General features: G+C 33.1%; 1 protein-coding gene, 1 long non-coding RNA gene, 1 other non-coding gene and 1 pseudogene across 5 annotated transcripts; 2 read left to right on the top strand and 2 right to left on the bottom strand.

The window, feature by feature from the left end:
- Nucleotides 1-1,685: 1,685 nt before the first annotated feature.
- TRNAS-UGA (transfer RNA serine (anticodon UGA)) lies at nucleotides 1,686-1,767 on the top strand. The gene has a single exon. It is a non-coding gene; the product is annotated as a tRNA-Ser (tRNA).
- Nucleotides 1,768-10,425: 8,658 nt separating this feature from the next.
- LOC145588195 (pyruvate dehydrogenase E1 component subunit alpha-3, chloroplastic-like) lies at nucleotides 10,426-13,046 on the bottom strand (annotated as a pseudogene). The gene is made up of 3 exons (XR_014101554.1): nucleotides 12,698-13,046; nucleotides 11,564-12,343; nucleotides 10,426-11,031 (listed from the first exon to the last, which is right to left on the bottom strand). The product of XR_014101554.1 is annotated as a pyruvate dehydrogenase E1 component subunit alpha-3, chloroplastic-like (transcript).
- An 891-nt stretch (nucleotides 13,047-13,937) lies between these two features.
- LOC145589901 (putative ribosome-binding factor A, chloroplastic) lies at nucleotides 13,938-17,428 on the top strand. 2 transcript variants are annotated; one of them, XM_081646603.1, is made up of 4 exons: nucleotides 13,939-14,378; nucleotides 15,741-15,914; nucleotides 16,449-16,635; nucleotides 17,168-17,428. In XM_081646603.1, the coding sequence occupies exons 1-3, from the start codon at nucleotides 14,043-14,045 to the stop codon at nucleotides 16,584-16,586; spliced, it is 648 nt and encodes a 215-aa protein (XP_081502729.1). In that variant the 5' UTR covers nucleotides 13,939-14,042; the 3' UTR covers nucleotides 16,587-16,635; nucleotides 17,168-17,428. The 2 variants fall into 2 exon arrangements, with proteins under 2 accessions (XP_081502730.1, XP_081502729.1); XM_081646604.1 differs by lacking the exon at nucleotides 17,168-17,428 and having other exon boundaries at nucleotides 13,938-14,378; nucleotides 16,449-16,636.
- Nucleotides 17,429-18,024: 596 nt separating this feature from the next.
- LOC145589902 (uncharacterized) lies at nucleotides 18,025-20,139 on the bottom strand. The gene is made up of 3 exons (XR_014101832.1): nucleotides 19,972-20,139; nucleotides 19,796-19,861; nucleotides 18,025-18,342 (listed from the first exon to the last, which is right to left on the bottom strand). It is a non-coding gene; the product is annotated as an uncharacterized LOC145589902 (long non-coding RNA).
- Nucleotides 20,140-21,657: the final 1,518 nt, after the last annotated feature.

Raw genomic sequence — 21,657 nt, 5'->3', positions numbered from 1 at the left:
TTCTAGGGTTTTTTCAAAATCTTGGTTGTTTAACCCAGAAATAGTCTAATTTCTTTGGAAAAAGAAATTAGACTATTTCTGACTCTTTTTCCAAAATTTTCTTTTGTTTTACAATTTAGGTTTCAATAAATCTACACGACTAAGTGTAGATACGTTCGTCTCCTTATGGTGAAGTCGTTAGTTTTTGTTGGTTTAGTTGTTTGTTTATGTTTAGGGTTTGTTTGTGTTTTAGGGTTTACCAAAAAGGTAATCATCTTTTGCCCTATTGTCAGTTCTTTGGTAAAGATTTGTTTGGGATAGCAACGGTTGTCAAGTTTTCAAATGCGTTCAAGCGAATTAGATGAAAATCATCCTTACGGCTACAACAAAGTCTCTCCAAAAAGGTTGTATATTCCAGCGATGTGTGCGAGAGATGTACCATAGTGCAATATTATTTCAATGATCGTAGTTTTGATGAAGGAAACCCTAATTTGATTCAATTTTATGTATTTATTAATGTATATTTCATTTGTAGATGCCGAATGACTTTTTTTTAATGAATTGATTTGTTTAAAAAAAAAATGAACATGGATGTGAGAAAAGTTTGATCGTTGAACTTCCCCCATGAGTACAGTATGAGCGTTTTATCGCATACTCAATGTACGTATGTTAATTAATTAGTCTAAAATAAATTAGACTTGAAAGAATACTCCATTCGATAAGAGTACGATAACCAATTGAACTTCTTTTAAAAAAAATCAACAATTAAAGTACCTACATAAGATGGTTTCAAGTAAAAGCTTTTAATGTCGTACAGATTGAAGTATGAAAGTCTTAAATGGTTGGCTATAGCTAGTACGAATTGTGGTAATTTTCTATACCGATGATGGACACAAAGTAGTGACTAATGTCTAAATCTACTATATAGTATGTACTAATCAAGTAATTCTGGTCTCATCAAAGAACGTAACCTATCAAGCATTCCAGTCAACACCTTCGACTACAAACTAATACTTCATCTACATTTCCTTGTCAATTATCAATGAAATATGATTTGGAGAAATGAAAGATAAAAATTAAAAACTTTGCACTCACTCATTGCCGAAGAGGCGATAGGATGACAGATTTACAAACTATATCTATGATTATGGACCAAAAGCTCTTGGATCTTCGTACTGAATGATCATAAATGGGCCTTCTTACAAAAGTCAACTTATGGCCCTATGAATTTACATTAGATTCTATTTGTAAATTTGAATCTTTTTTTTAATTCATTTGTAATATCTCATGTTAAACGGATGGGGAATACCTTAGCTCATCTAGTGGTAAGGTGGGACTCTTGAGGTTGTAAGGAATTTGTATGTTTTGAACCGTTTCTCCAAAAAATAATAACTTCGGAGGAACTTGATCTTATATACTTAATATATATTGAGTGAGCCCAGGTTACTCAAATTGAGTAACTTGAATTTCCTCATATATATTTGTCGGTTTTCATTCAAAAGAATTACACAATGCAATAAAATAAATAAAATAGTAATTAGTACACGTAAATGATAAAGTAAGGATCATGTCAGGTTGTCAAGGATTAACCTTGTTTGATAATGTCACATTCCAAGATAATTAGCTAAGCTAAACTAGAGAGATTAATCAAATAGGTATAATGTTGGACAGTTTATGAAATTGTAATGGTGAATCGGCAGCAAAAAGTCGGTATGTCCGAGTGGTTAAGGAGACAGACTTGAAATCTGTTGGGTTTCGCCCGCGCAGGTTCGAATCCTGCTGCCGACGTTTTGTGTTTTTTTTTCGTCATATTTCAGCTTACGTGTTCACGGCAGTATTAAATTAAGGAGTAACTTTTGGTTTTCAATGCAATTTTTTAATTTAAATCTTGAACTACACATCTCAAAAATTATAATTTTGACATGGTCATACTTTGAAGTAATCCGATGTACTTCGTATATTTAAAAAAATAATAATACAAAGTAATTCAATATCAATGATAAATATAATCTCTTCTTTACAGTTTATGTCATATCGAAACATATATTAAGTGTTTGTTCAGTTTTTTTTGTAGGATTTTTACACGATTAATTAGAGCTAAGCTTCGACTACATTTGGATTCGACTTAGGTTGCACTAATAAGAATTTCTATGTACGGTGAGGCTCGAAATGAGTTCTTTCAAAAAAAAAAAAAAATAAATAAATAAAATAAAGGTGAAGTACAACTTTATGAAAAATATGACTTCCCACAGTACATAGGATGGATATTAACCATAATTTTAATACTCATATAATCATGTTAGCCAAACAAACGCATTCCCTTTTTTTAACCCCTATTTGGGTTGAGAAAATAAACACTACTCCCTCCGTCCCTTTATTAGATGCCTATTTCTCATTTTGTACGGGAATTAAGAAAGTTAAAGATTTCTTAAAACTAATAATTGAACATATGAATATGCATGTGGGGTTAGAGAGAGATAGAGAGAAAGAAAAAGTGGTTGAGAATTAGGAGAGAGAAAATATTGGGAATTGATGTTAAAGTACAAAAAAGAAAAAGAAAAAGGGTGACAAATCATCAAAAAGAGAATAATATTGTAAAAAGGTACAACTTATAAATAGAAATAGACACTTAATTTTGATCACCCTCAAAAGAAATACAGGCATGTAATAAAGGGACGGAGGGAGTACTTTGTAAATTGTAATGCAATACTATATCACATTCACATGTTCCCATGTTAAAAAAGTAAAATAGCCCATAAATCCATTTACCAGTTTTCACAAGAAAGAGCAAACATTTTAGCCTACTAATCCAAGTTGAAATTTTAGGCTCATTAACTTCCAAATATATACTTTTTTTTTTTTTTTTTTTTTTTTTACAGAAAAAATATATACTATTTCCTCTCTCTAAACCCATCAACTACCACATTTCTATGTTGGTCTATAATCCTTTCATAGACCATAAAAACCTTTTCATTTTTATCGAGAAGCGATTTTGAGCTTCCACATGTGGTAAGTTACTGTATAAAAATGAGAATGTAATGGAATACTTTTAGAAAAGATGTTGGTTCAATTTTTTTAAAGTAGATCCGGTAAAACAAACCCGACCCAAATGATCTCTTAGGGCCTATACTATTCAGCTTAATTTTAGCTTAGTTCAGCTCCAATCACTTCGGTTTAGTTCAATTCAGTTCCTAATTGAGTAATTTCCTTCTCTCATAAACAATTCATTTCAGCTCAATTCAGTTTAGTTTAGCCCCAATTGGCTCAATTTAGTTGTTTTCAATAAATCGAAACAGACTCTCAAATACAATTTTTACTAGTCTGTCATTATATCATGTAAATTCACCAAAAGGCAACCCATTTGCCCAAAAACAACCCGTTAGTAAACAATTTCAAAATATTCACTAATCTCTATTATCAACATTCACATCATTTGTTGCTTACAATTCCTTTTTGAAAGTAAGTCATTATTATTTGGTGTAAAAAGTATCCTAATTTGATTAGTATTTAAAGTTGTATATCTTTCAAGGAAAGTTGCTTATAATATACATGCAACTAATTTTGATTCTAAAGCTTCAACAACTCCTCAATAATTAACCTATAAAGTCACAAATAAGGGAATGAAATACACTCAAGCTTAGTAATACACACTTCACCTAATTGTACCATTATCAACTTAATTAGTAAGTTGAGTGTAATTTTATTAAATTAAAGCTAAAATTCATTTGTTAATTTGATTATCCTAATAGAGCAAAATTCTTCTCCTTTCTTTCTCGAACTAAAAATAAAATAAAATAAAATTTCTGTTTTCACAATTTTGTACTTTAGTAGTACTAGCAGAGTACCTACAATTCTACTCCACGAAGGCGGAAGATAACCCTATAAAAAGTGAAAAAAAAAAGGCTACCACCACTTTTTACTACTGAAAATATTTATCAAATTTATTAATTCAGGCTATTGTCGCATCTTTTTCAATCTCATATCCTTTATTAAAAAAAAAATTATTTATTATCCCAAGATAGAGTATATTTGAATCAAATTAGTTAATTCAAAGGACAAATTCGTACTTTCAATAACTGAATTTTGAAACTGAATATTGTACGGAACACTTCACTAAAAATTAAACAAATAAAAAAAATAAAAAACATTGAAAAAAATATTAAAATGATAATTCTCATTAATTCTTTCTAAAATAGTCGAATAACAAGAAAATTCCAACTCGGGATGACTCGTTCTTGCCATCGCTCCCTGAGTCAAACTCACTAAAAACTCACCTAAAATAAAACTCAATAACTCGTTTAATAAATCCTTCTGAATAAAACTAAAGGATTTAATCGAGTTAGAAAAAACGCCAATTAATTCACATATTTTCTGGCATGTTAATATTCAGCTGCCTTAATAAAAAAATAAAATAAAAAAAGCTGAAAATTCCCAAATTAAAATTTAAAAAAATAAAAGAAAAAAAAAACCTAACTGAGTCCTCTCAACTCGAACGAGTCAACTCAACTCAACAGATCGATTTCTCTGGAATGCCGCGAAGCAAAGGTACATGCGAGTGACACTCATTGACTCGGCAGCGACTCGTGAGATTTTCAGAGCGAGTTACGACTCGGATTGCATCTTCGAAGGCAAGCTCGTCACAAGGAATGTAGAGTGGACCATCGGTATTATCGAACCCGAACTCTTCTTCTGCTTTCCGAAGAAGGTTCTGGAAGATTGGGTGGTTCAGGTGTGTTGCTTTTACGATGAATCGCCGACCGTTGATTCCGACGGAGACCGCCACGTGTCCAGGTGGTACATCGAATGGGACGGATGCAATCGATGCCTTTTTTCGCCACCGTTTCAACATTTGGGTTAATCGTACAATGTGCCGTATACGGTTGCTCCTCCACATAAAAACCCAGAAAATAAAAATTGGGAAGAAAGAGAAAGAGGAGAGAGAAAATTTGGAAAAATGGGGAATTTCGGAGTTTGCTGTGTGTGGGAGTTGGAATATTTGTAGGGTTAACGGTTTTTAAGGGTTTATAAAGGAGTAAGTAGAGTGGAGTGGAATTGCCCTTGTTTTTTGAGATATTTACGGGATTAACATAAATTTTCTTTTAACCGATTTCAAATTATCAACAGACTTTAGGATAATTTTGGGATTTCGATATGATCTGATTATAGCGTTGATTTTTTATTTTTAACGGTTGATTATTACGTTGGAGTGGTGGATTGAGATTTAAGGGTAGGGTAGTACTCCGTATATTGTAAATCGTATATTGTAAATATTGACACGAACTTGTATCACTGGTTAAATTGATATTTGAGAGTGAGAAATAGCACAAGTGTTTAGAGCTTTCCTCTCGGTTTGCACGAAATTCTAGGATCGATTCTCACCCCCGTCCTTGTGGCTCTTGAAACACCAAAAACTTGTAAATTGATACCAACTTGTCCAAAAAGAATAAATTTGACATTAAAGACACTAAACATTCAATAATACGTTTTATTGGGAATTTTTTGATTCAATATTATATGGTCCTATGTTTTTTGTTTGTTTTTTTTTTTTTTTTTTTAAAAAAAAAAAAAAAAAAAAAAAACCGTCCTATGTTTATTGATTTACACCCATCAAAAAATTATTCAATTAATCTTTTTTTTTTTTTGCAAATAATTAAATATTAAATATTTTTAAATATAAAAGAGAATAAATTTGCAATACAAAATTCAATAAACCTACACAAAATGCGAATTTAAAAGGACACATCAAGTAAAAAGTTTTTGCTGCTATTTTTAATTTCCAAATTATTTTTATTATATTATTATTGTAACTAAATCTAAATTTATTTTTTAACTCGAATTTTATATGTGGTCGCCCTATATGGTCGCGATTACTTAGGGCCTATTCACATGTAATGAAATAAACTGATTGAAGCTTAACTGAACTGAACTGAACTGAATTGAATAGAATTTAAATTAATATTTTATGAGAGAAGAAAATTAGAAATTGAACTGAACTAAACTGATTGGAAGTGAACAGGCCCTTACTTCAAGAATAACCTCTAGCCGAGCGAGTATTCTATCCCTAATCAACCAAGTAACCCTTGGCTAGTCAAGTAACTCTTAACCAAGTAACCCCTTATCGATCGAGTAGCACCTGAGGAACCGAATAACCCCTGCATAAGTAACCCCTGACCAAATAACCTCTAAATAAGCAACCCCAACCACACTGAAAACGCATTATACGTTTAATTAACATTTTTATGGCTGAATCTAATCTTTTTATTTAATAAATAAAAAATGTATTACGTAAATTATTAACTAATAACTATTATTCCCTTCGTTTTATAATGTTAGTCCCATATGGAATCAATCACATAAAATAAGAAAATAAATATATTTGGAATCTAACATCAAAATACAACATAATTTATAATTAGTTTACCTTATTTAACTTTTCTAATTTTTTATTAGGAAAGCACAAGTCATAATTGCATAATTTAAGGTAAAAATTTCCTTACTTAGAGTCATGTCATCAATCCGCAATCAATTAATTCCAAAAAAATCAAATTATAAATGAAATATATTCAATATGGGTAGATCTTTTTGAAACGCCCAAAATAGTATATGGGACTAACATTATGAAACGGAGGGAGTAACAATTTTTATGTAATACAACCCTAATACCCTATAACACTATCAAAGTAACCTGAAGTTTTTTTTTTTAATTAACGAAAAATAAATTTATGTATAATACTAGTACCATTTTGAAAAATAGATTTTTTTTGATGTATAATTTTTTTTTTTAAAATTAAATCAAGTTTGCCATTATGAATTTAAAAATGGAAATTATAATATTAATTTTATTAATATTTTAATAAATAATTTTGAATCAATTAAAAAAAATTCTAATATTATCCGTGATACACTGATTTAATTAATTAATTACTCTAACAGTTATAGAAATATGTACCAAATACAATCAAATAAATCTTAATTTGAGAATGAGGGATAGCTCAAGTGATTAGAGCTTCCCTCCCAATTATAGGAGATTCTGGGATCGATTCTCACCCTCGTCCTCTCTTAACACCAAAAAATAAATCTTAGAGTTCGTTTTGGCATCGCTGTGGTTTTCTGTTTTTTGGATTTCAAACTCATATCATATATGTCATATAATAAAACAAAAATTAGACAAACTTATTAAAATCATGATAAATTTGAAAACTGACAACAGAAAAGTGGAAACACCTTTTTCTTGTTTTCTGTTTTTGATTTTTCGTTTTAAAAAAAAAAAAAACTGAAAACACAAAACAATGCCAAACAAATCCTTAATTTTTTTTTTTTTTTTTTTTTTTTTTTTTTTTTTTTTTACTAAGAACAAACAATAATGGAATATATTTCCAAATATCCCTTTATTGGATTCTTTTGCCCAATTACTTGTTATATGATGAACTGGATGAAGTTATTGTCGCTATTTTTTTTTATTCCTTTGTTTGCATCATTGCATGCATGTCAAGCAAGTGGGAATGGTTTTGCGATCAATGTTCTTGCTCTATGTTGGGACACTAGCTACTATCTCATCAAAACATATTTGTACGTCCTCTTTTTTCCCAAATTCTAATAAATGTAAGAAGGAACCATAATATTACGATAACGATAAATTACACATCTTAGGATGATTTTGTTTTTTTTTTTTTTTTTTTTTTTGACAAAACATCTTAGGGATGATTCAGTTATTTAAAATGAGTCGTATTAGGATTTTTTTTTTTTTTTATTTATTTTTTTTTTTACCTATTTAAGGGTTTTTGTATCATTTGTTATGGAGTACCTTTAAACTTTAATTGTGTTCATATCTTTAATGTATGGGCTACTCCCCAGTAGTGAAGTCTGTAGTGTGAAGCGGGGAGTTTTCAATAGTTCTAGATGAAGCATACATTCATGTACTATACACAGTCAATAGCGTATTTAATGGGAAGGAATGTACGGAGTATTTGATTTGATTTGATTTGATTTGATTTGATAATGACAAAATTTCGTGTTGAAATTTTTTACTACGTACCAAAGACCTATTTTAATGCCAAAGTTCATTGTTTTAAAAGTTTGGTCCTATTGTAAATCTGTAATGTACTCTTTGTAATTATTCTAAGAACAAATCATGGAAAAAATGGTTCTCATTCTCTAGAATCGTTGACTAGGGAAGTAGGGTTAAGCTAAGAACTTACAATATAATACTTTCCTAGTTTCTTTTTAGTTGACACATTTCTTTAGTTACGTTTGTTAACGCGTAAATATAACTGTTAATATTTTAATTATTAATTACCAAAAATTACAAAAAATTGATATTTTGAAAATAAACATTGTGACGAATCTAACAAGACTCCACATGACTATATTTTTCCATTACGTATAATTGTATAAATCACAAAACACAGTAAAAGAAAAGTATATAAATAGCGGTAAAGTCAAAACGTGTCAACTAAAATAACCGTGGGTACTATCGGCGTATGGCTTGAATTGGGCTTGATTCTAGACTTCTAGTGGCTATTTTTAATCGCTATTCATCATTGAACCATGTGGGTTAGTTGACTGACTTGACTCACCTTCACTCGCCATGTTAAACCCTTTTGTTAATTTACTGATTTTTTCATTAGTACATTAGACTTGGACGATAAGTTAGTTATTGAGTGGACCAGGACTGTCAAGAGTAAATTGTTTTTAAAAGAGCCATAAGCTGTTTAGGTTAGCGGGTTACTAGCAACAACTTTATTAGTTGTAATAATTAAATATAATCTACTCACAGTTTTACGCTTTACTTTAAACCGTTGCAAATAATTTGAAATATATGTAGTATTTCGTAGCTTGATAAGCTAAAGAAGAGAGAAAAGAAACAAAATTAAATACAAGTGTAAAAGATAATGATGACTGACATGACTCTAGTTATTACCAGTATTATCAAGTTGTTGCTAGTATCCATGAGAGTATATTTGTTGTAACTCTTTTCTACTATAATTCATCATAATATTATTTGCAGTAACAAAATATTTATTGTACATGAATAAGTATTACAGTTTGTTTGGGTATGTCAAGGGAAGGAAAAGAAAGGGAAGGAGGTGAAGGGGGGGAAGGGAAGGGAAAGGAAGGGTCGGGGAAGCGGAAGGGGAAGGAAGAAAGATGAGTTTTTCTTCCAAATTTCTTAATTGTTGGAAAGATCATTTTCTTAGAATTTAGTCTCTCCATTTCTCTCCAATTCCCTTCATCTCTAATTTTTTTTATCCAAACGAAAGAAACTCCCTCCCTCCATTTCCCTTTCCTCAATTTCTTTCAATCCAAACACACTATTAAAGCATAACAAACTATGATTAGTAGATACAAAGCCAATAACTATAACTAAATACATTTGCTTAAATTATGAAAAAATAGTGGAAATATAGTTACAACAAATTATTTTGACCTTATCCGTTAAGAGCTACTCCGTATTCCTATAAAAATTTACTCCATTCGTTTCTACATTGACTCTAATCCTATATTTATTGGATTATTTTGTTTAATAACTGCTCTTACTAAGTTACAACGAACAATCAAACATACGGAGTATAATATTCTCGTTGATTCTTATTGTAATATATAAATCATTCTTTGAGCAAAAATCTTTGTGCAAAAATAATGCTCCATATTTTCATCTCAATTGCTCAAAGAAGACTTTTGACAAATTAGCAAAACCTAAGTTTTTGGGCCGAAGTATTTTGCCTTACTTGGAAGTAAAATGTGGCCAATAGGCGCCAAAACTCAAATCACCAAAAGTAATGTTAACAATATACAACAGTGATACTTTAGTTGTTGACTACTACGACTAGTTGTTAAAAAATCTACTAGTAAAACTTATTGTATCATTGAAGGCATTTTCCTCCCTTAGAAGACCTTCATGAGGTGGTGACTAAGAATTCACAATAACGTCAATAATAGAAAATTCCTACTCCAATAAATTAACTGAAAATAGAGGAAGGAAATAAATTTGGGCCTCCACTCCTTAGTAGGGCCTAAATAAGAATGAAGTTACTAAAACATCCTTGATAGAAATCTCTAATCGCGAGTTTAGCGGTCCAGAGTAATTAGAGGCCATTAAAAGCCGCTTACAATCCGTAGTATACACGCTTTTTTTTTTTTTTTTTTTTTTTTTTTTTTTTTTTTTTTCATAGTCAAAGTTTCACCTAGTTCTATTTTCGTGATAACTTACTAACTTGGCATGTTAGAGAGGATATCTCGAGAAATATATTGAAGGTAGTAGCTCAACGTATGATGCATGTTGCTTGTTACTATTTTTGATACTTATCTCAATTAACAAATTAAGACACAATCGCCTTATAATAAACTTATATGTAAATTTTTCAAGTAGTGGCTCCACTCAACCCGATTGAAGTCCGATAATAACCGAAGTGATCCAAAATAAATTATACATTTGACCCGTGTGGATACACTTACACTACATAAGCCATTATCAGGGTAGGCGATCAGAAGCCGTCCATAGACCCAATTTGACAACTCTTCTTTCATAATTGTGTGTAATATATAATCTAACGTAAACAGGTTCAGCAAATCAGAGGCCAGAGGGCACATAGCTCCGGAAGCGCGGCTTCCTGTAAAAAAGGCCTTAGCTATTGAGGTTGATCTTGAGCCTATCTTCCATGAACTTCCATTAAAACCCTATCAGAATATAAATTACCCAACCAGCTTTTTATCTGAAAAAATGCGAGTCTTAACATAACCCCCAGAAAAAATAAATTAAAATCCTGAAATAACGTTAAACTTCGGCAGTGCCTTGTGTGAAGTTTGGATCTTCACATCTGTATTTACCATCAGGTCCAATTCCGAATCCCTTTGGATCTGCAAACACGTTCTCAAGAAGTTGGCTTCGAAGTGGAGCAGGGCTTTGATCTGCAAAGTCGACAGCTTTCTCAACTAGTTCATCTATCTTCTTCTCAATTGCCTTGAGGTCAGCTTTGCTAGCCAACTTGTTCTCAATTAACTACTTTTTCAAACAAGCTATTGGATCTCTAACACTGTAGCGAGCCTTCTCAGCTGCCAACAAAAGTGAATTATGTATTTGAAAAAACAAAAGTCAAGATCCCATCTTCATCACTAGGACTTCGAATAAGTAACTCAAGTTAATTATTTATACACCTAAAAAAACTGAAAGAAAATGTTATCAAGAAGGTATGTAGGGCCTGTTCTGATTGACAATCACAACAGAACTGAATTGAACTTTTATTGGAGTTGAATTGAACTAAATATTTTATGAGAATCGGAAATTATGAACTGAACTTAACTTATTGGAACTGAACTGAACTGAACTGAAAATAATCTGAAGAGAACAGACCCGTAGTAGACCTATCAAATACGCAGTACTTCAGAATATGAGGAAGGTATATACAATGGTAAAACTGAGCAATACAAGCAAATCCTCATAAAATGCATTATAATTTAAAATTAAACGACATCTGCCAAAGGAGTCATGGAGCTTAACAAAGGTTTCATCAATAACTGACACTGATGAACTACTCAATACAAAACTATTAATGTAATCCTAAGTTTAAAAATTAATTAAACATACCAGGGTCACGAAGGTCATCAGGGTCTGCCAAAGAGTGTCCTCTAAACCTGTAAGTCTCACATTCCACGAGAGTAGGATCTTCTGCGCTCCTAGCCCTGTTAACAGCCTCCTTTGCCACTTCCCTCACCTTCAAAACATCCATTCCATCAACATGGACTCCTAGCATCCCAAAAGCAGGTCCCTTCTTCCAAATCGCGGGATCAGAAGTTGCCCTTACATGAGACATTCCAATTGCCCACAAATTGTTCTCCACTACAAAAATAATGGGGAGTTTCCACAATGCAGCCATGTTCAAACATTCAAAGAACTGGCCATTGTTACAAGCCCCATCTCCAAAGAACGCCACTGTCACATCATCACACTTCTCCTTAAGCACCTCTCTATTATACTTGCTCGTAAATGCAGCTCCTGTGGCAATAGGAATTCCTTCCCCAATGAAGGCAAAACCACCTAGAAAGTTATGCTCCTTGGAGAACATGTGCATTGACCCTCCTTGCCCGCGGCAGCAACCAGTGGCTTTACCAAAAAAGCTCACTCATCACAGCACGAGCAGGGACACCCTTGCTAAGGGCATGAACGTGATCACGGTAAGTACTAACAATAGAATCTTTCTGTGATAATAATTTGATAAACCCAGTTGAAATAGCCTCTTGCCCATTGTATAAATGGATAAATCCAAACATTTTTTCCCCTGTAATACATTTGGGCACACATATTCTCAAACACTCTACCCAAAGTCATATCCTCATATAGCAACAGACCTTCCTCTTTAGTAATCAACTACGAACAATAATCACCAACAACGACAAATTCAACAATCAAAATTCTTCCTTTATAAATTTTAACGGTAACATGATCATATATCAAGTTTAATTTGCTTCTACTGAGTGTTTGAAATAAACAAATTCTGATCACTATTAACAAATTATAAAATATATATACAATGACATAACATAAATGCCGTACATAACATCAAATCATGACATTGATCAAGACAAACACTCAAATTAGCTAATAGCCTTGCAATTAAAACTTAAAGCTAGTCAGTCACACGAATTATATATACTTTTTTTTTCGAAAAGAAAAAACCGAAAACTGAAAACAAAAAACGATAACGAAGAGGCCGTAGATTACCTGACTTGAAGGAGAAGCAGCACATTTGGACTTCCTTTCCTTAACAACCTCAGAGGATGAAAAGGGTATTTTTGAAGAAATGCTAAGTTTTTTAACAGAACTATGAAAAGATGGTTGGAAAGATTTAACTAGGGGTTTGTCATTGGACCTATTATAAGTATAACTATGATTAATGGAGTGAAAGATTTTGGGAACAGCCAAAGCTGAAGACATGATTATTGATTGAATGTTAACACTTAACAGAAAAATGTAGGAAAAAATGGGTGAATGAACAAATCAGAGAGAAAACAGGGAAGGAACAAGAAAAGAAAAGGGTGGAGATTTAAGGGAGAATTAAAAGGGTGGGAATGTTGTTCACCCGCAAAAAATTAAACAAGGTGAGGTACAAGTTTTGATTTGACTCAGGAAGAATTTATCACCGTAACAAGTTACAGTCCAAAGAGGATTAGTAGTACGAATACTTGTGTGTGGGCCTTTTGGACCTTTTTTATTCTTTCGATTATCAGTTAGGAATTTATTTTCGCGTAATCGCACTTTTGTTAACACTAAGGGCGTGTTTAATTCAGCTTAATTTTAGTTCAGTTCAGCTTTAATTAGTTCAATTCAGTTTAGTTCAACTTCAATCAGTTCAACTCCTAATTTTCTTCTCTCATAAAATATTTATTTCAACTCTATTCAGTTCAGTTTAGATCCAATCAATTCAGTTCAGTTTACTTCAATTGAGTTCAATAAATATAAACAGGCCCTAAACCTTATTAAAAACTTTCAACTCCGTAGTTTCTTATTTAGGGCTTGTTTATTATTAATTTTTTTTATTTTCTACTTTTTTATTGGAAATTCTTTTTGGTAACACTCAACTTTTTATATTAACCTTTGATGAATGAAAAAAAAAAAAGTCATCCAAAATAACCCAAGTGAAATCTTACTCAATTGATATTCGATAACTGAAGTGATCCAAAATAAATTATACTTTTGACCCGTGTGGATACACTTATAACTACATAAACCATTATCCGGTATTTAAACCCGATCAGAAGGTGGCCATAGATCCAATTGGACAACTCTTCTTTTGTAACAGGTACAGGGTATAATCTATAGGAATATAGGTAGACAAGTGAAAGCCTGAATGAGTTTCAATATTGTAACATGGGCTTGTCATAGAGAATCCTAACAAAATTTGGTCCATGAAAAACAACATCCAATTAAAAACCCAAATCTTTCAAATTCTATCTCTTCACTTCCAACAACAAAAAAAAAATGGCTAACAGATGAAGCAGAAACACCAGCAACAACAAAGAAAGAAGAAGAAAACACAACTGAAAAGAAGAAGAAGAAGAGAGAGAAAATGACTCATCTTCTTCTCCTACACCATCTCCCTTACTTCCATCCATTATCATCATCATCAAAGTTGTTTTCAATGGGGAAATCAACGGTTGGATTGTGCACCCACAGGAACAGTTTCCGTGTACCTGAGCAACAGAGAATGAAAACCATAAAATGTATGGCAAATCCAAGAAGAGTAGCAATGGTTGCTAAACAGATAAGAAGGGAGCTTTCAGATATGTTGCTGACCGACACGAATTTGCAATACGCTGTTCTGCCCGAAGCTGCCCTTGGTGCTGACCGTTATCTTTCTTCTGTTACTACCATTAGTGATGTTGAAGTTTCCGCTGATTTGCAGGTCTTTTCTTTTAATTGGGATTTTGTTTTTGCCTTTAATTTTGCTCCTTTTTAGTTGATTTTTGTTTGGATTTTCTGGGTTAATTTTGTTAATTGAGAAATGTGAAATGTTTATGATTTGGTTGATATTGTTTTGTGATTATTGGGGATGGGTCTGAAGGAATTTAAGTTACTATTTAAGTTATAAGTAAATGCATTTTGTTGATTTATGCTTTTGATTGATGAGGGACAAGGGTTTGAGGAAAATAATAGTACTAGTTACTTTCTCCAAGCATTGTACTAAATATGTGATGTATTAGTGAAAATTGAAAAGTAACATATGGAACTGAAACTTGGTTACTCTTGTTGGGCTTGGGTGCTTGAGCAGACGTATTTCGCGGCCGTTTTGTGTGAATTTTGCAAGTTTGGGTCCGGAAAGGAGTATTAATGTCAATGCCTATGTTGGAATGATGATTATATAAAAGGGGTAATTTGAGGTGAATTGAAGAGTCTGAGTAATTTGGTTTGATTATAACCTCTACCGGCTCTACGCTATTGGGATCCTAGTTTCTGAAGCATACCTGTAATTTTGCTTAATGCTAGTTACATTTTGCGCATTGGATGTAATAGTCCAATTATCATCAAAATTGATCATAGCAAGAAAGAACTGTTGTAAAAATTACCTCGTATGGATGCATGGTAAACATCTGCATAGTCACACCGATCCTTGTGACATTGTCTACTTACATGGGCTCCTAAGTTCTGTATGGTAGAAACTTGATAGAAATTTTTTGTGTAAGCTTGATTTCCAAGGAACTCATAGCTGTTTTTACTTTAACTTGGTAGATTTCACCTTGATGCTTCTGCATTAATATACTTAAGAGCTGAAGCCACAGCAGTATTGGTTAATCCTTTCTTTTTATTGTGTCAAAGATATATGAGATGTTGTACACTCTGCTGGTAGATTCTTAATTTGAATTGGTCACTGCATATTCTGTATATGAAAATCTTTGATTACCCATGAGCTTCACCTTAAATTGTTGGTGCTATCTTATGGGCCAAAAAGTTTCCAGCTAAAAAGTTATTGATCTCCTGATGTTTGAGCTCCTTCATAAGATTTATTGATTAGTTTGTCACTTGCATATCAGATTTTCCATCAGATTCAATCGCTAATCTTCCTTGGCCTTGCTATATAAACTAGGAAACTTTTTCCTATATTGTTTGTTCCGCTCCTTGTACAGTTTATTGGGTCAGGCTTTTGGTTCAAAGTAATCTCTTTGTTGTACAGAGTATTGAACAACTTTCATGCTAATCATAAGCATGGAAACTTTGAGCTGTTACAATAATGTTTACTGTAAATTGATATAGTTTCTTTACATTCTAGGTTGTCAAAGTTTATGTGTCGATTTTTGGCGATGAAAGAGGACGAGAAGTTGCCCTTGCTGGCCTAAAAGCTAAGGCAAAATATGTGCGGGGTAAACTTGGAAAGCGCATGAAGTTGAGGCTGACTCCTGAAATTCGATTTCTAGAGGATGAATCTTTAGAACGAGGAAGTAGGGTAAGAGCTCAAATTTAGTTATGTTCTTACGTATTATCCGCCGAACTGATGAATAATTTTTTAGTGCCTTGAAACCCGGTCTTTCTTTACTCCTGTTTAGCTTTATAATACCCTTTTGATGGTGATATTCCTTATATGTCTAAATGTGAGCTGAGTATCTCTTTATATTTTTGCTTCAGACTATAATGTATACAAAGATAAGGTTGATGAATGAAGCTGTTATGAACTGAATTATACGAAGTAGATAAGTTGCAGTATCTTGATAGGTTGTTTCATTCTCAGATTTTAATTGGTTATAAGCTTGCAAGTACATCTTATAGAGCCTAGAGAAAAATGCGAATAAGGTTGGTGGATGGATTCTATCAGGTCATGCACAGGGTATAGTCGCATAATCATGTCCCCCTACCTTGCTGGATGTTAATACGTTTTGTCTTTAATTAAGCATAGTTTTATCCCCGCCCTTTGTGGTGTTAATTATTTTGGCAGGACAACACAAGCATAGAAATGTTCTAAATCTTGAATTTGACTTTTCAGGTTATTGCGATATTGGATAAGTTAAAGAACGAGAATGAGCAAAAAGATGCCACAAGTTTTGAAGAAGAGGAAGATCCGCCTTCTGATGATGATAATTGGGAGGACGACAATGATGAAGGCATTATCTATGTCAGATAGATATTTCTTGAGATGTGGTGTTGCTTCAACTTTGCTCCATTGCCCTCAGGTTAGGTCTCTCATTGCGTTTGTGTCCATTACTGCTTCAGTTGGACCGAACAAGGTTTCTGTTATTTTCAAAACAATCTATAGTGGTTGGTGCTACGAAGATCTTCAAATTGATTACATCTAGTATTACAATGTGATGATATTCTGACTTTAACTGTAATCTAATTCTAAATACTACTCTCAGAGGAAAACAGGGTTGCCTTGGTATCAAGGATTTAGGGAGTTGCATTTGGTTAAGAGAGCACTAGAGGCGTTCTGTAGTATACCCACTTTTGTTTAGTGGTAGCCTCAAGTGACGTGTATTTGGGATAAGAAAATGAGGCAATTATTGAGTGATTCTGTATTATGTCACGGTTAGTCTCAAGTTACTTAAATTTTGGAATAGAAATTGAGGCAAATTTAGCATAAAAGGTTTTCATTTTTGTTTGAGCGAAAGGTTTTCTAAATGTTTCTACGAAAGCACTTTGTTTTTTTGGTTAGTACAACACTATGTCACTAACAATTGTTCTAATGCTGTGCCATACATGTTGCAGGGCCACAGAGAAATAGTTTCTGCGATAGGGGCTTTCCAAAAAGTCTTGTGGCTAAGAGGCTTCTTGAATAAAGTCGTGCTTGCACCAGTGAGTAAAGTTAGACAGAAGTTTGATTAAAGCATAACCTCAATATGTAATTCCTAGCAGAGTTGATTCAAAGGCGTGGTGCTGATTTTGCTAACAACTTGCAAAGGAAATGCCCCTGTAAATAAATAGAGCCTATAATGGGCGTTAAATATACTATGTATGTATTATGCTTCTGCATCTCTGATTTTTTTTTTTTTTTTTTTTTTTTTTTTTTTTTTTTTTTTTTTTGCTCAAAATGTTGAATAATGATGAGTTTCTCTTCAACTAGAAAGTTTTGTTCAATTTTGTATATTTGTTTTATATATTTTTTTTATTATTATTTTTTAAAATGCATTTACAAGTCTCACAGATTTGCCATTGGATCAGTATTACTCCTATATCTATGGTGTTTGACTATGAGAACTTCGTACAAAATTATGGGTTTTCAGTAAGCAATATGATACCATTCTTTTCTCAGGGCAAAAGTATAGTTATTAATTGATAAAATGGCACCATGGCACAATCGCACCAAACTTCATATTACATCAGCCCTAAAAAATATGCCACACTTGATTAATGAGTAATCATTGAGCTAGATGCCCATAACTATCCTTGATAAGAAACGGGAAAAGCAGATCTTGCAGACACGAGTAATAAGCTCTGATTAACTGAACAACATTATTTATTTGACAAAATAATCTGACAGTAGAATGTGTATCACTCTTCGCAGTCAAAATAACAAGGCCAAGCAAAAAGCTCAGGCAAAGCAAGAGTCAACAGCCAAGTACATCTGAGCACAAAGCAAAACAATTTATTAATCAAAATTTAGTGAAGATAAAATCATCTCAAGATGATGTTTTCATTTGAGCAACTAAAATCAATTTGTTGTCATTATGTTGATGGTCATTGAGCCACAAAAATTTGTAAATAAGAACACGCACAACTACGAGTATCAAGGTCTACAAAAGCCTCTTGGTGAAGTGATAAATCGACAAACTTGTTTATGCATCCTTCCCCTCAGCATTTATCCCATTCACTATCTATCAGTGATGGGCCTCTGCCTGGGCTCCTGCCTTAGCTTCAGCTTTCTTATGTGACTTGGCCTTCATCTGATGAACAAAGGACAATAGGTTCAGTAATTTGCTAAATCCTATATCCACATAGAAAAATAAATAAGAACATACTTCTTCCAATGATCGGTGTCAAATACTATAATTCAAATTCCAAACCCAAAATACAGAACCAATATAAAGTTCTATAGAATGCAAGAGTGGATAGGGAAGTACTAGCAAGTAATGTGGAGTGCCACAGCATGCAGCTCCTCAATTGACAATATAATTATCAACGCACATTTGAATGGCCTTAATTATCAACGAGGCGGTCTGTCCGTGCTTTGCTTGAAAACAGGGGACAATTATTTCTTTCCCCCAGTTTGGTATAGGGAGAGAATACTTAATTCCCTAACTCAAAGCAAGAATGCCACATTTCCAACAACTGCCTTAACCCTTTTAACCCTTCCCTCCATTCCTTTTTGCCATCTTCTTTCACTCTTTCCTCCTTCACTCTTTGCCATGGTATTTTGCCATCTTCTTTCACTCTATCAAGTAAAATGAACTTTAAAAGTTGATTTCTATACTAGATAGCAATCCATTCAAAATGATACCCTTCAAGCCAACCACATTCTAAAAACCAAATACAAGCTGCCCTCCACAACAAAACTAAGTCCATAAAGTTCAGCATTCCCTCTGATAACATAGAAGCAAAGACTAAGCATGGCCATGTCATGCAAATTATCATCCTCGTGAAAAATTAATTGACCATGAAGTTCATGACAATTTAATACACTACAAAATTCCACAGTAAAAGCGAAAAATTAAAATACAATACAGATATAGAAATCAGATACTTAGTTAAGATCAATCCTGAATAATACTCTACAAATATGAAGGTCACTAGTAGGGCAGCAATCAATCTTAATATTCACAACAAATGGAGTGTCGGTCAAGACAAGAAAAAGAGCGAGTCAAGCAAGGAAACAGAGCTTCACAAATTGCCCCATGATCAAATACATAATCTTAAGAAATAGCAAAGTGATATGATTGTCACCTCAAATGAAGCACATTACTTCCCAGCAAACTTTGAAATGGTTACTAAATTTGAGTCATATTATCAACAAGACAAACCCTCATAGTTCGCCATTCGAGATACGAGCAAAGTTCATACTCCGTATTATATCTTCCACAACAATCAGGAAGAAAACAGAATAGCAAAACACAGATCACACAGGCAATGAACAGCTGATTAATACAAATAATCCTTAAACCCCCACAATCACCAATTTCATCCAAAATTCAAAGAAGAATAATATCAACAGTTCAACACAATTCATATATATATATATTTTTTTTAAACAAAACCCAGATCAGTTTTAAAATTTATTCATCAAATATCCATAAACCTAAATCAGATCCCTCCACATTCTAGCAAATAAATAGTGCACATCATCACACCAACAAATCGAATAATTAAAAAATAAATTTACAGAAAATAAAGCAAAATGACCTTGAGAACTTTGAGCTTCATGTTTCCGTAGACCAATCCAGCGGTGAAAGCTGATGCACGAGCTACCTAAAAACCCCAAAATTATACCAAAAAACCCCCATAAATTCCTCTTCAAAACCCTAAATTAAGAAGAAGAACAACAACAAAATGAGTGAAAACAAATTGATTAAATTTACCAATGCGAGAGTGCTGGTGCCACTGTAGAATTGAGGAAGTGAAGGTGCCATTGATCTTCCTTCGATCTGAAAGAGAAAGACTGAGAAAGAGGGAAGATCTTCGAGAAATTGAGGAGAGAGAATTTGCAGAAAAACCCTAAATTGTTTTTGGAGAGGAGAGAGAAAGAAGAAGGGTGTGAGTGGGTGGAAGAGAGGTTTGTTTCGGTGAGTTGCTTACGTCAGGGTTGACTCCATTGGGCCTGACTACTAAATTTATGGAGCTTGGGTTTATAAAAATGGTTTGTTTCATCTAATCGGGTTTTATGGGTTGACCCGAACAATATGACCCGAAAACTATCCAAAAAAATTTAGTCTGAATTGTTTTGACCTGACCTAAAATGTAATTGATTTGAAGGTTTGTGTTTTTGTTTTTGAGGGGAAAATTGACTAATCCAAAAAAAGTGCGAGTTTGAACAGACCGAACGTGCATTTTAAGACTAAAGAATAAAGTCGACTAACTGACCTGAAATGTTTGTCTTAATTTAGCGAGTTTAGGCATGGATTAATGAATATTATAATTTTCAAGCTAAAGAATGAACTCTAGCTGCTAACGTGAAATGTTTGTCCCAATTTAGCAAGTTTGGACATAGATTGATTAATAGTATACTAGTAATCAAAACCAAACTTGATGTTTTGATCAATTTGAAGATAAAACTTAACTTTTACGACTTTGCCATATGATCTAATTGGTATTTTGCCTAGTAAAAGATTGCTATTCCTTCTTGGAAATCTTAGGAAAGCTAAAGCTATTGAGGTTGGAGAAGACTAAGAAGTTACCTTCCCTTCAACCAGAATATATTGTCTTGTGTCTTAATCCGTGAACTAAGTTATTAAGGGTCTATTCACTTCAGCTTAATTTTAGTTTAGTTCAGCTCCAATCAGTTCAGTTCCGCTCCTAATTTCATTCTCTTATAAAATATTCATTTCAACTCAGATCAGTAAATGGGAACAAGCCCTAAGTCAAATTGTAATAACATGTTTTCCTTCGTCCTTCATTCCAGATTATTATAACATCTACTCATATATATTCCGTACTTCGTATGAACTCAAATGCTATTGGTTTCAATACAAAAGAAGCTATATACTATGAAACAAGACAATCTGTTTATTAACTTTTACCGACAAATTCTCTCTCTACAAACTCCTGTTCTTATCTTTACCATCGCCCACCGCTTCCCCTTTTCTCACCTTCTACTCGCCGGCGATTGGCGCTCCTATCTTAGCCATCCCCGGCGAGTGTCGTTCTTTATAGTTAGGTGTTTTTTGCTTTCTATTTCGGTATTTTCCGGCAAAGAAAACAAAGGAGTTGCAAATTGGTTTTGTTTTTCAAGTTCATCGGGGATTCAATCAAGTTTTGGTAGGCCGTCAAGTGTTTGATCTCTAATATTCCAACAAATCAAGGAGCCAAGGCTATTCTTAACGCTGCCGTTGATAGGAATTTCGCTAATTGTTTCCCGACGATAAAGGTGAAGTTAAGACTAGGGTTTTCTCCCTTAACCCAAGGTTTGATTCAGGGCAGGCGGTCTTCTTGTGTTGGACTTGACGACTAGTTGTTATGTTTGGCTTTGTTTCTTCCGTTGTGGTGGCTACTGGTTCTTTGCTTCTCCGGGACTCACGAGTGGCTTTGTGGATATTTGTTGGTTTTCT

This window comes from Chenopodium album, chromosome 17 (genome assembly GCF_948465745.1).
Source record: "Chenopodium album chromosome 17, dcCheAlbu1.1, whole genome shotgun sequence".
Lineage (NCBI taxonomy): Eukaryota > Viridiplantae > Streptophyta > Magnoliopsida > Caryophyllales > Amaranthaceae > Chenopodium > Chenopodium album.
This window is presented reverse-complemented; position numbering and strand designations above follow the sequence as displayed.

Bases quoted from the DNA above. Each gene is read 5' to 3' on its own strand.
- LOC145589901 (XM_081646603.1), top strand. From the start codon at position 14,043: ATGACTCATCTTCTTCTCCTACACCATCTCCCTTACTTCCATCCATTA. The intron at 14,379-15,740 runs GTCTTTTCTTTT...TTTACATTCTAG, and splicing joins AAGTTTCCGCTGATTTGCAG to GTTGTCAAAGTTTATGTGTC. The intron at 15,915-16,448 runs GTAAGAGCTCAA...TTGACTTTTCAG, and splicing joins CTTTAGAACGAGGAAGTAGG to GTTATTGCGATATTGGATAA.